The sequence below is a fragment of the Bactrocera tryoni genome, unplaced genomic scaffold, assembly GCF_016617805.1.
Source record: "Bactrocera tryoni isolate S06 unplaced genomic scaffold, CSIRO_BtryS06_freeze2 scaffold_25, whole genome shotgun sequence".
Classification (NCBI taxonomy): Eukaryota; Metazoa; Arthropoda; class Insecta; order Diptera; family Tephritidae; genus Bactrocera; species Bactrocera tryoni.
Window position 1 is genome coordinate 29,574,464 of NW_024395977.1, and position 18,316 is coordinate 29,592,779.

At 38.7% G+C, this 18,316-nt stretch overlaps 2 protein-coding genes across 2 annotated transcripts; one reads left to right on the forward strand and one right to left on the reverse strand.

The window, feature by feature from the left end:
- The first annotated feature begins 256 nt into the window (after positions 1-256).
- On the forward strand, positions 257-3,820 carry LOC120780857. Its single transcript, XM_040113092.1, has 3 exons — positions 257-542; positions 576-739; positions 3,812-3,820. The coding sequence occupies exons 1-3, from the start codon at positions 257-259 to the stop codon at positions 3,818-3,820; spliced, it is 459 nt and encodes a 152-aa protein (XP_039969026.1).
- Positions 3,821-8,026: 4,206 nt separating this feature from the next.
- On the reverse strand, positions 8,027-8,852 carry LOC120780858. The gene is made up of 3 exons (XM_040113094.1): positions 8,691-8,852; positions 8,417-8,597; positions 8,027-8,356 (listed from the first exon to the last, which is right to left on the reverse strand). Coding segments are annotated over exons 1-3 (513 nt in total). The 5' UTR covers positions 8,693-8,852.
- Positions 8,853-18,316: the final 9,464 nt, after the last annotated feature.

Consider the following 18,316-nt stretch of genomic DNA (forward strand, 5'->3'; position numbering starts at 1 on the left):
CATGAGGTAATACATTAATTTGGGACATATGGAGGCAATCGATGCTCTTCCAGTTAACATGGGAAGCTGTTATTACATCCCTCACCATGCTGTTTTGACTAAATTCAGAGTAATGTTTAACGCATCATCTAAAACAACGAACGGCGTATCTCTTAATGATACGCAAATAAGTGGACCACAACTAGAGGACAATCTGGTTGACATACTTCATCGATTTCGGCGGTATTTGGTAGCTCTCACAGCCGATATCAAAAAAATGTTCCGACAGGTAATGGTGGATTCCAGGCATCGAAAATGGCAACAGATCCTTTGGAGGAAGTGCCCTAATGAACTCTTGCGTACCTATCAACTTAACACAGTGACGTACGATATGGCAAGCAGTCCTTTTAATGCTATTAGGTCATTGAGACAGTGTGAATACGATAATTCGAAAGTGATCGCTGACGTCAGCCGGGCAGCCGCCGCACGTGACAGCATCCATCATAGCTTTTATGTTGATGATTATTTGGAAAGTGTCCACACGACAGAACTGGCCATCAACCGTGCACGGGACGTTGATGCCATTCTTCAACAAGGTAAATTTGAGTTAGATAAATGGAATTCCAACTGCGTTCAAACTATGGAAGGAATCAGTGGCTCTAAGGCGTCAGCATCGGAGAGAAATTATAGCGATTCCAGCACAACGGTATTGGGCCTTCACTGGAATCCTATTTCTGATACGTTATTCTTCAAGGTAAAGGTATGTAACTTTTACACAATTCCTACTAAACGGATTGTTTTTAGTGATATTGCATGTTTGTATGATCCGCTGGGTATGCTGGCACCAGTTGTCGTGATGGCCAAGATATTTGTTCAAAATCTATGGTTGGCGAAACTGAGTTGGGATACGCCTCTTCCACCTAATCTTCGAGAGACTTGGATGGAATACCGGAACAGTTTACAGACTGTCGAAAGGATCAAAATACCACGATGGGTGGGGATCAGAGAACATTCTGTATCGACACTACATGGGTTCTGCGATGCAAGTACCAAAGCTTACGCCGCAGTTATTTACCTGCGAAACACCATCGCTAACGGAGGATTCCATACATATCTGATTGTCGCAAAAACAAGAGTTGCTCCATTGAAGGAAATGACTATCCCCCGCCTCGAGCTTTCGGCAGCTCAGCTATTGGTTACAACTATGAACAACATACGTCGCGCCTTGCAATTGGAAGATACGGCTTACACTTTATGGAGTGACTCAACAATTGTTCTCCATTGGATTCGGCGGCAACCCTCCTCATTGAAGCAATATGTGGCCAATAGGATAGCTTTTATACAATTAAAATCGGATATAAACGCGTGGCGACACATTCGTTCAGAAAACAATCCCGCTGACTGCGCCAGCCGTGGAATTACACCTATAGCACTCATGGGGAACGAACTTTGGTGGAACGGACCTCCTCTTATTCATGCGGTTAATGAATCATTGTCAGCTTTACCAAGTCTAACAGCTGAGGAAAATCAAATTTTTAACGGGGAAAGCCGTCCGTTAACTGTGCATCTTGGCGATAACAGCGGGAAGGGTTTACTGATGACATCCTTTCGAGCACAACGAATACCTTTGGTAGCAAGGTTTAGCCGTTTGAGTGCCTTACGGAATACAACTGCTCGAATTCGTCGTATTATGCCGACGTTCAGAAGTCAGAGATCACAGGAGTTGATTACTGCTGAAGAGAAAGAATGGGCACTAATCACGCATATTCGTCAAAGCCAAGGTAAAATGTATCATTCTGAAGTTAGAGCACTTAAATCTCGTTCCAGCATCGCTTTGTCAAGTAACCTGCTTCCACTGAACCCGATTTTAGACGAAGAAGGCATACTGCGTGTTGGTGGTTGGTTAACAAATTCGGAATTACCGTATGAGCAAAAACATCCAATCATTCTTGCCAATACCTGTCCATTGGCAAAACTTCTCGTAAGTAATGCTCATAGGTGCTGTCTCCATGGTGGGTTACAGGACATGCTGCGCTACTTACGCATGCGATTTTGGATTATGCATGCACGCCTGATTGTAAAGTCATATATTCATCAGTGCGTCAAATGCCGTCGACATTCCCGAGTAACTCAGCAGCAACAGATGTCATCACTTCCAAAATCCCGAGTTATGATTGACCCACCCTTTACCCATACCGGGTTGGACTACTGCGGGCCATTCAACGTTCGTCATGGAGGAAAGCGAGCCACTACAATGAGCAAAACTTACGGAGCGATTTTAATTTTTATGGCTACAAAGGCCGTACATGTCGAACTTGCGGAAAATTTGTCGACTCAGGCATTTATCGATGTGTTTGATCGCTTCATAAGCCGCCGTGGAATATGTTCGATCCTTTATAGCGACAACGGAACGCAATTTGTAGGTGCTAGTCGAGTTCTATATCAAGACCTTCAAAATTGGAGAAATATATATGCAACTCAGCATATTGCATCTTTCGGCACGCAGTGGAAATTCATCACTCCAGCTGCATCCCATTATGGAGGTCTTTGAGAGGCAGCTGTGCGTTCAGCAAAAAAAAAAACATCTCTATCGCATAATTGGTCGCCAAATCTTACGCTTCAATAAATATATATATATATATTGAATATAACAGTGAGAAACGTACACCTGAAGGACTTTTTGTTAAGCACCATTGTCAACGTCGAGTGCAAAAGATTTGCCGTTTTATTGATCCAAATCGACGATTCCTGAACCCCGACGGTTCAGCCGGGCAGGAATGTTAGCGATTAATAATAAGTTCACTAAATTTATATGATTTATGCTGTGCAATTTGGCATCACCATTATCCAGGTACAAGATGCCCTATCTGGCATCGCCATGATCAGGTGACTCATTTTCGTTTCGGCATTTCTACCGTTGTTTGGGTCAGACCATTGTGCAGTATACAACAACAAATAGACGCACGATTGTCAGGTGACGTTTTAGCTTGGCACATCATACGATTATACTGTTCTTTGGTCAGACCATGGTTCCGTATGCAATAACAACATTATTATTTTCGCCAGTTCGCTTACATATCATTTTTATACTCTCGCAACAAAGTTTCTAAGGAGAGTATTATAGTTTTGTTTACATAACAGTTGTTTGCTTCATTAGTTGGTAAAGTGGTTTCATCCAGCTGAATTGAAAATTGACTTGACCTCAGGTGATCGTACAATGATTCTTCAATGTTTTCAGCCATTTCATCAATTCGTCTTTGCACAGAATTATTACTCAAAGGAATTTTTCGGACAATATCTGGCCGGTTTATGAAGCACGGTAGTTATTACTTCATTTATTACTGGCAATATTAACTCTTCTCCGATGTTTGTGGTTTGCCTTTTTGAGCAATTAACAAAGAGATATTGTACGAAGCTCGAAGTCCGTCGTCATCTTGCTTAGCAGCCGCCGAAAACAGTTTTGCTACACTTGGCTGAGTATTATGCTTCTTCTCTAGGTCTTGAAAATATGCTACATTCTTGTCTCTCTTATCTGGATGCATTTTATTCAAATGACCTTGCAGTCTTGAAGGCTTCATTGCTTCATTCGAAAATGTTTTTAGACATAGAAGACACAAAGGCTGAGGATGGTTTGTGGGATTTTCAATGAATCCGAATTTAAGGTATTCCGCACAGTATTTCCGTCTCTTCTTTTTTACTTCCGACATTGTTTTGCTTTGAGAAATACGTTTAACTTCGCAAGTAGTGTAAAGGAGGCGTAAGGCACGCTTCATATCTATTGCGCGCAAAAACCACAAATGAATATTAAATAAATATTACATTGTTTATATAGGAATGCTAAGCACAATTATTCAGCTTCTTATTCTGTATTTCGATTGGGCGTTCCCGCTCTACGCTCCGTCTGAATCGAAAATAGGTATTCTGAGTTACGATTGGATTGAAAGAAGAAGAGGAAGAGCTGTAGCTCTTTCAAAGTCAGCTGTTTGCTTGAAACGTGTAAAAATGAAACACAACAAAGCAAAAATACACAAATTATTGTTGGTTTATTAAAATAAAGAAATTATATCGCGTTTTTTTAAACACTAACATGGAATCAGTAGCGGCAGCGATATTACTTGAGGAGGAGAGCAATGCATTATTCAAAATATGCCCTATAGTTTTGTTTACATAACGGTTGTTTGTAAGTCCTAAAACTAAAAGAGTTAGATATAGGGTTATATATACCAAAGTGATCAGGGTGACGAGTAGAGTTGAAATCCGAATGTCTGTCTGTCCGTCCGTCCGTCTGTCATTAGGGAGGGGCATATTTGGACGTAATTTTTTTGGAAGAGTGGGCGTGGCCCCGCCCCCTACTAAGTTTTTTGTACATATCTCGGAAACTACTATAGCTATGTCAACCAAACTCTATAGAGTTGTTTCCTTCAGGAATTTCCATATACAGTTCAAAGATGGAAGAAATCGGATAATAACCACGCCGTAATTTTTTAGAAAAGTGGGCGTGGCCCCGCCCCTACTAAGTTTTTTGTACATATCTCGGAAACTACTGTAGCTATGTCAACCAAACTCTATAGAGTCGTTTCTTTCAGGCATTTCCATAAACAGTTCAAAAATGGAAAAAATCGGATAATAACTACGCCCACCTTCCATACAAAGGTTATGTTGAAAATCACTAAAAGTGCGTTAGCTGAATAATAAAAAACGTCAGAAACACTAAATTTTACGGAAGAAATGGCAAAAGGAAGATGCACCCATTTTTTTTTAAATTGAAAATGGGCGTGGCCTCGCCCACTTATGGACCAAAAACCATATCTCAGGAACTACTCCACCGATTTCAATGAAACTCGGTATGTAATATTTTCTTAACACTCTGATGACATGTACGAAATATGGGTGAAATCGGTTCACAACCACGCCTTCTCCAATATAACGTTATTTTGAGTTCCATCTGATGCCTTCTCTGTATAATATATACATTAGGAACCAATGATGATAGCGGAATAAAACTTTACACAAATACGGTATTTGAAAAACATGTAAATGACGGATAATGAAATCTCGATTATCACTTTACCATGCGATAGTATAAAATGTTCGGTGACAGCCGGACTTAGCCCTTCCTTACTTGTTCTATATAAGGTTGAGTTGAGCAAAGGATTGCTCTCTGTTGTCGGTCAAATGAATTGGATGGTACTTGGAGAGTACCAAATACAGTTGAAATAAATATATTGAAATTGAATCGTAGTTTTATTACAGTGCAGACATATATGTACGTCATACGGGTTAATTTGAGTGTTTAGTGCAGTGGTTCCCAAACTTATTTTGTCTACCGCCCACTTTGAGAATAAATATTTTTTAGCGCCCCCATTTTTTCACCTATGTAAAAACCACTATAACTTCAAATTAAGCGCAGTAGCTAACATACAACGGCGCTTAGGTCTCAGGTTAACTCTTACGGGCTCCACCTGCCAATAAGAATGATTATTGAAACACAACTTTGTAGTATTAAAACAGAGAATATTTTATTAAAAATAAAACTAAAATAATCGATCCATATATAAAAACTAATGGGAAGGATGAATCTGATGCTGTTTAATAATTGTGTTAATATGAGGTTTCAATTTACTCAAGCACAGTCGCAAGTCGCCACGTTCGGTAACAAGCACACGATTTCTATTTTTAGTAAGCAGTGTTGTCACGGCACTAAATCCACGTTCACACAAATATGACGATGGGAATGCTATCAAGAATCGTTGAACGATTGACCACAATCCAGGGTACAATTGCGAGATCGGTTTTTGTAGCCAAAATTCTTGGTAACCATTTTTGAACTTGATTTTTATTTCCTCGTTTGTTGTCAATTCTATAAGTTCTTCTTCCAGCTGAGGTGACATTGCTGTGTTGACATTTGAAAACGGATCCAACACCTGGTATTTCCAAGTTCAAAATGTCCTGGTATCGTTCGGTGAAGTCAATGTGGAGGTTTTCCAAATGTTGGCAGTAGGCAAACAATTCGTCGTTACTGCATGATACTGATAAATTCGGAAAATTTTGAAACTCACGTCTACCCAGATTCTTTTTGTGAAGAAGCAGCCAAACCGTTTTTTGTTTTAATTAAATTTAGTTTATCGCCTTGCAGTTGGAGATTCATGTCGTTGAACAATTTATACAGGTCTGTCATGTAAGCTATATCATTTTTTGATGTTATGAGCTTGTCTTGAAATTCTGTATCTTTAGTTTCCAAGAACTCTATAACAGAGTCAAACAGGTTGTAGAATCGAGTCAGACAATTGCCTCTTGATAGCCAACGAACTTCAGTATGAAACAACAAACGATTGAAATCCTCGTCATTAGTAACACAAAGCTGATGAAATAATCTATCATTCAAAGAGCTGTTGCGGATTTTATTGCCTGCTTTGATGACATATTGCAGTGATTGAAATAGTTTTTCACTTAAGTTTCTAGCAACTTAATGTTGTCTATGAATAACGCAATGTACACCAAGGACATCTGGAATTTTATTTTTTAAGTACGCTATGAAGCCTTTATGGCACCCTGTCATAGCCGGAGCGCCATCCGTAGCAACGGCAATAATAATTTTCAAAGGAATTTCTTTCTCATCGCAAAACTTTTACAATATATTGAATATGGTTTCGCCTTTTGTATCTGTCTCTAAATTTCTATCAAATAATAGTTCTTCACATATTTTCTCATCTTTAATAAGCCTCACGTAAGACAACAACAATGCTTCATTAGTTGGTAAAGTGGTTTCATCCAGCTGAATTGAAAATTGACTTGACCTCAGGTGATCGTACAATGATTCTTCAATGTTTTCAGCCATTTCATCAATTCGTCTTTGCACAGAATTATTACTCAAAGGAATTTTTCGGACAATATCTGCGGCCGGTTTATGAAGCACGGTAGTTATTACTTCATTTATTACTGGCAATATTAACTCTTCTCCGATGTTTGTGGTTTGCCTTTTTGAGCAATTAACAAAGAGATATTGTACGAAGCTCGAAGTCCGTCGTCATCTTGCTTAGCAGCCGCCGAAAACAGTTTTGCTACACTTGGCTGAGTATTATGCTTCTTCTCTAGGTCTTGAAAATATGCTACATTCTTGTCTCTCTTATCTGGATGCATTTTATTCAAATGACCTTGCAGTCTTGAAGGCTTCATTGCTTCATTCGAAAATGTTTTTAGACATAGAAGACACAAAGGCGAGGATGGGTTTGTGGGATTTTCAATGAATCCGAATTTAAGGTATTCCGCACAGTATTTCCGTCTCTTCTTTTTTACTTCCGACATTGTTTTGCTTTGAGAAATACGTTTAACTTCGCAAGTAGTGTAAAGGAGGCGTAAGTAATGCTCATCTATTGCGCGCAAAACCACAAATGAATATTAAATAAATATTACATTGTTTATATAGGAATGCTTAAGCACAATTATTCAGCTCTATTCTGCATTTCGATTACGTTCCCGCTCTACGCTCCGTCTGAATCGAAAATAGGTATTCTGAGTTACGATTGGATTGAAAGAAGAAGAGGAAGAGCTGTAGCTCTTTCAAAGTCAGCTGTTTGCTTTGAAACGTGTAAAAATGAAACACAACAAAGCAAAAATACACAAATTATTGTTGGTTTATTAAAATAAAGAAATTATATCGCGTTTTTTTAAACACTAACATGGAATCAGTAGCGGCAGCGATATTACTTGAGGAGGAGAGCAATGCATTATTCAAAATATGCCCTACATTACTCTATTAAATAAAAACAATTGCATTCAGTGCATTTTACAGCTCCTATATTAAAAAAAGTAAATGCTTTTATTTCATTTCACAGCTCGTTATATAAATGAATAATAGTAAAATAAATAAAAGGCTAACAATTAAAAAATGACTATTTTGAATCCGGCTTATAATTTGGACCTAATCTAAGCATTTGCATTTTTATTTCTACTTTTTCCTTCACCAGCTCTTCCTTAATTTTATTGTGTCGCTTCTGTTCTTCAGGTTGCTTCACTGCAGTCTCCGCCAAAGTTTCTAGAGAACGATTCATGTGTCGTAAATATGAAGTAACTTCTTCCATTTTACCAAAGGCAGCTTCATTGAATGTTTTCGTCTCTGCATAAAATTCTTTTTGATTTGTATCTGTTGCTTAAGTAATGAAGATTTGCTCTGCTTGTCTGCTCTCGCCTCTCTATTTTGGCTGCTAGCTCTCCTGGTTGAAGGGATATCATCCGTTTCCAAACCCGTCAAAGCTATCACCTTTTCATCAAGTGGGCTTATGCGTTGTAAACGGCAAGGACCTCCACCGGTGCTCATCCTTTCTTTTTTGTTATGCGATAATTTTCGCTTCATGTAGCATTTCCAGTCAATCCAGACCTGCACGAAAACGTTAGATTTAACTTAATTTTTTAAAATTAATTGTAGGTAATACCTTACCTTTCTCCATGTATTGGAATCTTTTGTTGGTGGGCCAAGTGCATTTAAATTCCTTGCAACCTCCTCCCAAAACTCCTGTACTTCTTCCTTCGGTCGCTTTTGGAAGCCCTGCGCAATATCTCTTTTCGTGGCCATCATATCACACAATTTTTCGTATTGCTCTGCCGTTGTTACTTTTGACCTGCAAACATATCAAAAAATATAATTGAAGCACAAACAACCAAGGACACCACCATTATGTCTTTTACAACCATAATCTTAAAGTTTTACTTACATATTTGAGGAAATTATTTTATCCAAATGCACGAAAATGAATATATAACGGCTTTCCGCCAACAAAACTTCAACGTACAAAAACGTAATTACGATCGCAATGCAGAATACATAGAATTGGAATTTTCGAAGTTGAATCGAAACGCAGAATACCAAAGTTGCCAATCGGAGAAAATTTCGATTCGAGTAGAAATGCAGAATAGGGCTGATTATATGTGACCTGGTCTAAGGAAAAGGGGCTTAGGTGTCAAAAAAAAGGAGAACAATTAATGAGATAACGAGAAACTGACGATTATTTTGAAACAGATTTTCCCAGAAAACTAGTTTTCGCACGTTAGCTCCCTTTTCGTAGACCAGGTCACATATAGTAGTCCAAAAATATGAATTCTTATTTTTCCAAGAAATACATTTGTAAAAAAGGATCTTTCTCCTTTTCTAATTATCTTATTTTCCCCAGAAATACATTTGTAAAAAAAAGGATCTTTATCCTTTTTTTATTTTCCCCAGAAATACATTTGTAAGAAAGGATAAAGATCCTTTTTTTATTTTCCACATAAAAGATTTAAGGACTTCAAAAGCTCAAAACGTGCCCTACATCAGCTACCGACGTCATTTCGCAAGTGATAAAATAAATTATTCAAGAGCTCAAAGCATTCGCTACATCAGCTCGAACCTATCTACCCTACACCTTTGCGCAAATGATTATATTATGATAGCAAATGCCCACATACAGATTTGGCAATGGCAATAGCAATAGGTACGTTTGACAGTTAGTATTCTATAAATTCTATCCTGTCGAAATGCCCCGTTGTGAAACGGAGCGACCGATTGACATGTTTTTCATTTTTTCTGTATTCAATAAAATAGGACAGATATATGAACTACGCGGAGAGAAATATAGAACCGAGTTTGAGCAATCTTTTAATTCATATTAGTTGATGTTCACAGGTTGTTGTTGAGAGTCGAGAGCTCATGTAGTCGTTGTCTAAGTGGCCTCATAGATAAATAAAATTCCAAATAACCCCCCAGGCCTCTACACAACGCCACCATTTTCCTTCTGGGTCTCTTACCGCCCCCCTTGATACCTGCAGCGCCCACATGGGGGCGTTGGCGCCACTTTGGGAAACACTGGTTTAGTACAATCCTAAACACCATGATTTACCATTTTTTGAACTAGAAGATATTATAGATTTTGATATGATAATAGGATTTTGTGGAATAAAAAAATTAAATGCAGAAATAGATTTCACGTCACTACAATTAAAATATACAAATAAAAACAAAAATCAAAAAATGAATTACACAAATGATAATAAAAATTATGAAGAGGAGATTAGAGAAATAATTAGGAGAAATAATAAAACAGAAAAGTTACCATTTACCACAACGATAGAAGCAACCATTAGGACAGAAAGTAATGAACCTGTTTGGACGAAACAATACCAATATCCGTATGCAGATAACGATTTCATCAATTCAGAAATAAAAAAAATTATTAAAGAATAATATAATACAATCTAGTAGAAGTCCTTATAACTCACCAGTTGGGACAGTACCAAAAAAGGGTCTAGATGAAAATGGAAAACCCAAGAAAAGATTAGAAGATAGGGAAAAGCAAAATATGAATTCATACGAATGCCCTTTGGATTAATAAAAGCACCCTGAATATTTCAAAGATGTGTTGATGATATTCTACAAGAACATAAATATTAATAAATTTGCGTTTGTATATATCGACGACGTGTTAATATATTCCTCGACACCAGAAGAACATATTAAACACATCCAAATAATAGTAAACGCATTACATAAAACAAATATGAAAATCTCTGATGAAAAATCACACTTCTTTAAAAATCAAGTCGAATATTTAGGACATTAATAAAACATAATAGGATAACGGTAGATCCAAAGAAAGTATAAACATTAGACAAGCATCCGATACCTGAAACCCTGGAAGAATTAAGGTAATTTTTAGGTATGGCGGGATATTATAGGAAATTTATACAAGGATATAGCAAAATAACAAAACCTAACTAACAAAAAAGTGAGTGTGCTTATGACCAGCGTTTGAAAAACTACGCTACTCTCGTAGCATTTCATTTTACTCTTGCTACCGCTCTCACTTTGTCGGGAGCCGCAGCATAGCCTTAGCATAACAATGTAAAGTATGTGCTCTACTCTGCTCCGAGTTTTGTTAGCTAAAAAACTAGAGCGGGAGCAAAAAATTAAATTCTGCGCTATGCTCTGGCGTAGCGGTAGCAAAAAATTGGGAGCGGTAGCACAGCAGAGCAAATGAAAATTTTCATGTGCTACAGCTCCCGAATGTGTTTGTTGTTTTTTTTTCTTTTTTGCTATTTTCTGGCATAATATTTGAATTAATTGAATAATTCAAACAAAACAATGTTATGCAAATCATTTTGGCACTTGTTGCGTCAAGTGCCTTTATAAATCTAAATCATAAGCCTTCTGTATATAAACTTTATGATATTATTAACTGTGTTATTGGGCGAAATGTAAACAACTACCATTATGATGTTTGTTCCATCGTCCAAAAACAGTGAGCAGCACATATATCACCAATTGATGACTGACCAATATCAACTTCACGAATATGTCGTAATAGAATGTCCATGTTCGAAGTTACTATATTCGAGGTATCATTCGATTTCTGATAAATTGCCACTCCTGCTGATCTAACATTTTTACGCTTGAATTTCGCAATACAAGTTTGAGTATAATTTTGTATGAATGCATGCATAGTAATATTTATAGTCAATTTTGACTTGCATATCTAATAATTTTATTTAATTTTTACATAATATACTATACTAATAAATATTTTTGTGTTATATTATATTTCCTACTAATAGATATTAAATTGATCACAACAATATATACAAGGCATTTATGAGTTTGATGGAATACCCTTATTGTAGGTCGGAATTCGCCTCGCAATTTTAACATTTTTTACAATTCTCTCACATATTCTAACCGAGAATATGAAGAGACAGAAATATATGTATTTACGGCATATGATGACATTGCATATATGCCGAAGCAGAGAATAGGCAGAGACAGAAATACACTCCCAACGAAGAATTTCGTTTATATTTATTCAAGAATGATAGAAACAAAATTGCGCAATGAGGTGTTCAAATTTTGTTCGTTCTGCGCATCTACGTCACGGTTGACCAACGTACAATCAGCTGATTTTCTGTTGCTTGTTTTTCTTTGCAATAAGAATCAATTTTGTATTGTAGGCATACAAAAACATGAATATCATTAAAAGTTGACATCAATATAAGTGAATATTAATAAAAGATATCAATATAAGTGAATATTTAATAGTGAACATTTACCTACATATTCATTTAATTGTGTTTTCATTGTATTATTTAAGTTTGTCTCTTTGCTGTGTTTGTTTCAACCATATATGTACATTTATGCAAATAAAAAGATTGAATATTTTGTGACCGAGTATCAATTTATTGTCTTATTTAATTTTCTTTTTTTGCTATACATGTGTTCGATAAAGTTTTTATTTAAGGAACGAATCCTAAAATACATTCTTGCTCTGAAAAACAATTATTTTTTTACTTTCAAGCTACAATTTACAAAATTACTTAAATCTAAGTGTTTCTGGTGGTAATTTGTACATATATGCAAATCAGTACCATTTACATCGTCAAATACTGCTTGCAAGGCTCTCATATGCTCCATCAACATATCTGTTGGTTTTGAGAGTCCTCCTTCAGAAAGGTGATCCACCCAGGTATAAGACGAACAATTTTCTGAATTGGCACAAATTTCGGGGTTGTCTTTACTAAGTTTGTGGCAGATGTACCCTGCCAAATTTTCAAGCCCGTCGTTGTTGAGAATCTTCAAGTCATCATTTTTTCAATTGGGTCAGTGGAATTTAGATCAACTGACACACGTTGAAAAAATATTGCCTGCAAAAATATAATAAACATACATACATGCTTATAAATAAAGGGAATAAATTGTTAGTTAAGAATATTATTACAATTAGGATAAGAAACAGTGGTTTAAACGAGACTCCATTCTTTTCTGCCGTTCATTAGCCTCTGCAGGAGTTAATCTGGTTAACGTGAGAAAAGCGCTAGGTAGCAACTTTGTTAGACTCCGCGAACTTAAACCTGTAAGAGTGTTTGGTTATAAAAGTAAAATTATTGTAATCAAAATCCTATAATTACCCATTTCAAACTGCAAATTTCTTTCACATTCAAAGGCGCGCGCGAATAATAAGTCAACCGTGACGTCACCAAGAACAGCTGACTGAAAGCAAACATGCGCATTGCGCAATCTTATTTCTATCATTCTTGATATTTATTTCATTTTGAACAGCGAAAAATGTGTACAAAACACACCTCTCGCACAGAGAACATAAACAAATTTTTTATGCATGTATGTACATCTTCTATCATATTAATCTTATGTCTCGGCACATGCTCATATCATAATCTTATTATGTATACGCATGTGCGCATTCAGAAATTTAAATCATGATTTTATAACTTATCAATATACATAATGTATTACATGCGCGCGCATTGATCTGCATGTTCTTGCATTCATATATATTTATATGTACATACCAGAGACCTGCACGATTAAGGTAGGCATCGTACGATTACGTTACTAAGTAACACTTCTGACGATTACCACGATGCGAAGGTAACATTGCGCATCGGCATCGCGGCATCGTGGCGTCGTACGATTACTATCTGGTATCGTCAATGGCAAATGAAACGAAGTACATACATACAACATACAAGTGAACATATAACATAGGGTACATTCTCCCCCGTCTTGGTATCCACAATTTTATTGTAAAACTTCCAGATGTCACTTGAACCCGATGCATCACTAATTTTATAAACACCGCTTTTAATACGTTGTAAAATTTCCATTATATAGATTTAAATAATAGCACAAATTCAAAAACTTTGCGAAAATGCCAGTTCTTTTCTTCGCGCACAATACTAATTGAGTAACATGTTAGTAATCGGCGATGCCGCGATGCCGATACCCACGATGCCGATGCCCACGATGCCAAAGTACCGTTACGTAGCGTGTACTCGCCGCATCGGCATCGCCGCTTGCTAACATGTTACTTTTTTAATTACTCGTGCAGGTCTCTGGTACATACATATGTATATTTGCATACACTTCCGAACAAATAATGCACAAGCATACAAAACATACATATGTATGCGTACACATGTACACATGTACCAGCAATTACCGTTCGCCTCGACTGATCACACTTTTCGTAACGCGTTCGTCAGCTTACTCCCCAAGCCAAGCGCGCGTAAAGAAGTTTCACTTCAAAAACTAACCATACATCTACAAGAAGAAAATGGTATAACAAGTAAAAAAATGTCAGCTAAGAAAGAAATTACATTAGATAAAGAAGCTATAAAAGCTATACAAATATTTTAAAACAAAATTAAAGGAACAAGTTGAACTATTTCAACCAGATTTCTCAAAACTTTTTGATTTAACTACAGATGCGAGTAATTTCGCCATGAGAGGTGTTTAGGTAGATGCGCACTTCACTTTACCCGTAAGACACTTACCACTTTATTTTACCTTTTGTCTTAAATAAAACACCCGGCTTCGGTTGTATTCAATTGAATCTAAAGGTTATTATTTCCGATATTGCAAATAGGATGTATGTATATGATTGAATGTATGATTAGAAAGTCACAATATCCGTTTTAAAATATGTTAAGCACACTGACGATAAACTAGGGCAGGCGACGATCGAGATAGCGAGAATCAAGCGGCGATGCGTATACTTCGTTTGTAGCTCAAAACAAGACTGATCTTAAACTTTTTAGTTGACCCTTTTCACCAGTGGTGGTATGTGTTTGCGTGTGTGGATGTCCTCTCGCGTGTGGGTAGTGTTGATGTGTGGATCCTGTGGAATGTGGGTTCTGTGTGTGTGGTGTATTGGTGGTGGTGGTGTATTCGTGTATTTAGGCCCACCTAGGCGAATATTCAGCCTAGCAATCTTTGTAGTTGCTGGGGAGTTGCAACTACGTTGCTGAGTCCAGTAGCGGGGCGATGCTGTGGCGCTTTGGGAAGACGCCTGGTTGGTGCAACGTGGTGCGAACGCCATTGATGGGGCGCAGGCCGGGCTGCAGTAGTTCGGCGTCGTACCGTCCGGTTTCCTTTCGTTGATCTACCCGTGCTTGGGGCAGCTGGCCGACCTGCATCGCGCCGTGGGGTCCTGTGCAGCAGCGTGTGATGTGGTCTGCCACACGTGTGGCATAAATCGAAAGAAGCACACTCCTGCGTCCCAAGCGTGTGCGACAGGCAGTTGAGGCAGTGCTCATGTGCCTGGACAACACGCTGGCGTTGTGTCGGTGTTAGCTCCTTAAAGAGCCCACAATGCTGGAGTCGATGTTTCCGGCGACATAGCGGGCATCGGATGCGACGCGACTCGACTGAAGCGGATGGCGTTGATGGGGCTTCTCGTGAGCCACTACCAGGAGCGGCAGTCGATACAGTCGCATTGGTTGGGCGAAGTGGAGGAGTAGGCCCAGTACGTGCCCCGTTAGTTGCCGACCGAACAGTTGGTGTTGGGAATGTAGGCATGTCCACGTCCATCTTGATCTCTGTAAAAAATTGTATTTGAATATACATGGTAGTATATAAATAGAATGTGTGATTGTGCCACGTTATGTGGCATGACTGGGTCGTCGTATTGACCGACCATTTTTTGTAATTTTTATTGTTATTGTTAACGGTTGGTTGCGGGTTGCGATTTTATTGATTTATTTTCATTTAGTGTCGGATTTTCGTTATTATCCGCGGTTGGTAGAAAGCATAATTTAACCAGCGGTCTGGTGAGTATTCCGCTTTGAGTACGGAGATCAACGTCGCGGATCTGAGCCATAATGGAGGTTTTCTAGGTCCTTTAAATAGTCTTCTTTCCATCTGCGACTGAAATTATGATGGAGAATTTTAATTCTCTCCCATCGATTTAACAAGGATAGCGATACCACGCCTGGCTCAGGTGTGGCCAGAATGGGTGCCCCTTTGAGAAAGTGCCCTGGTGTTAGGGCTGTGAGATCTGAGGGATCTTGCGGGAGTGTTGTTAGTGGCCGTGAACGGCTTCAATGCGAATTAATAGAGTTGTAAATTCTTCGTAATTAAATTTGTAGTTTCCAGCTACCTTTTTTAAGAGGGATTTGAAGCTTTTTACAGCTGATCCCCATAAACCACCCATATGAGGAGCTCTTGGGGGGATGAATTGCCAATTAATGCCTCGGGGGGCGTACTTTTGTACAACCTCAGGGGAGACTTGTTTAATAAAGTCCACAAACTGTTTTTCTGTGGCTCTTTGAGCTCCGATAAAGGTTTTTCCATTGTCGCTCATAAGTTTGGACGGAAAACCGCGTCGTCCGACGAAGCGAGCAAATGCCGCGAGAAAAGCTTCTTTTGTCAGATTAGTACATAGCTCGAGGTGCACTGCTTTTGTCGTAAAACAGACAAAGACAGCCACGTAGCCTTTCATTAGGGTAGGAGACCTTAGCATGGACGCCTTTATCTGAAAAGGCCCAGCAAAATCAACACCTGTGATAGTGAAAGGCAGAGCGAAGTTGCAGCGTTCCGGTGGAAGTGCTGCCATAATCTGCGTCCTCATCTTCTGTTTATGCATAGTGCAGATCTTGCACATGAAAATGCATTTTTTTATTTGAGGCTTATATAGAACTCTTGGCGGATTATATATTGCATTTGGCGATGTTCCGCGTGCAACATTAGTATATGTACATACTTGAGTAGCAATGTTGCAAGTCCAGACTTCTCTGGTATTATTAGAGGATGGAGTTCGTTATATGTCAGGCTTAAGTTAGCAAGCCGACCATTTGTACAAAGCAGACCTTTCGTATCCAGAAATGGATTTAGTACTAAGAGTGAGCTCATTTTGTTAATCGGCTTCAATTCTCTTAGTAGTGAAATCTCGCAGCTGAAGTGGCGCGACTGAGTATAAGTGATAAGAGCGACCTTTGCCTTTTCTAGGTCTAGGTGCGTCAATGTATCGCCTTGGGGATATGCTGTGCGTATTCCCTTAATTCTAAGTTTGAGTCGCTCTATGAAGTTGAGCACGTAAGCGATTACCCTGAATGATGAAAATCCCTCAAGGATGTCAGTATCATCCAATGTCGTGTGAAAGGAGTCGATTTTTCGACTTTCGGGGGCAATTATATTGCGTATGGGCCATCGTGGCCAAGAATCGGGGGATTCTATTAACCATCGAGGGCCATTCCACCAAAGAGTGGTGGTTGCAAGGTCAGGCGAGGTCAGCAGGATTGTCAGCACTGGCCACGTGTAGCCAAGTGGCTGATCCCACTAGGTCAAGGATTTGAAACGTTCGATTGGAAATATACGTCTTCCATGCATGTGGAGGTTTTTCTAATCAGGTTAATACAATTTCGGAATCAGACCAGAGATACAATTTATATTTGGTCATATTTAGATGCGTTTGCACTATGGATACGAGTTTGGCTAGTAGTAGCGCACCACATAGTTCTAGTCGTGGCAGGCTTATTGTTTTTAGCGGAGCCACTTTTGCCTTGGCTACCAGTAGGTGACTGGTGGTCGCTGTGTCAGATTGTGTGCGCACATAGATGGTGGCACAATATGCCTTTTCAGAGGCATCACAGAAGTCATGTAGTTCGACTTTGTGCTCTGTGACATAATTTATCCATCGCTGGATTTGTATCTGTGAGATATCCTTCAGATTACCCGCGAACTGGGACCACTTTTCTAAACGAAGTGGTTTCACTTGTTCATCCCAGTCAGTTTCGTCTAGCCACAATTCTTGTATTAGAATTTTTGCTTGTATCATTATTGGCGAAAGCCATCCTGCGGGGTCGAAAAGTTTTGCCACCGAGGATAAAATTTGTCTCTTTGTCATAGCTGATAGTGCGGATATTGCCTCATTAGTGTATGAAAACTGGTCAGAAATCGCATTCCATTGTATCACCAAAGTTTTTGTTGTGCTTTCCTCTTCGAATTTTAGGAAATTAGTGTCTAATAGATTTTCTTTAGGTATGTCCTTTAAAATATTAGGGTGGTTCGCCGTTATCTTTTTCAACGGAAACCCTGCTGTATTGAGCGCTTGTGTCACTTGTACTAGTGACTCGTATGCGTGTGCACCTAAGGGCGTCTAATCGCACGGCCGAGAGGGCCAATTGACTGAGCCATTTTGTAAGATAACACATTCACTTGGTTTTCAATACATCTATTGTGAAATTCGCTGTGTGGCTTGTGACGCCGTCCTGTTCGGGCCAAAAATATTCGGTTTTCATTGAGAGGCAGCGATTTCAATTCACAGTAACGTGTCGTTCTTGATCATCACGGAAGAAGTACGGCCCAATGACGATGCCGGCCCAAAAACCGCTCCAAACTGTATTTTTTTTCGGGATCCAATGGTGACTTATGGAGTACGTGTAGATTCTTGCCTGACCAATAACTGCGGGCAAGCTAATTGACGAAGCCATTCAGCCAGAAATAAGTCTCATCGCTTAAGATTATTTTTCGTTGAAAATCCGGATTACTTTCAAGTTGTTGCTCAGCTCAATTTACGAA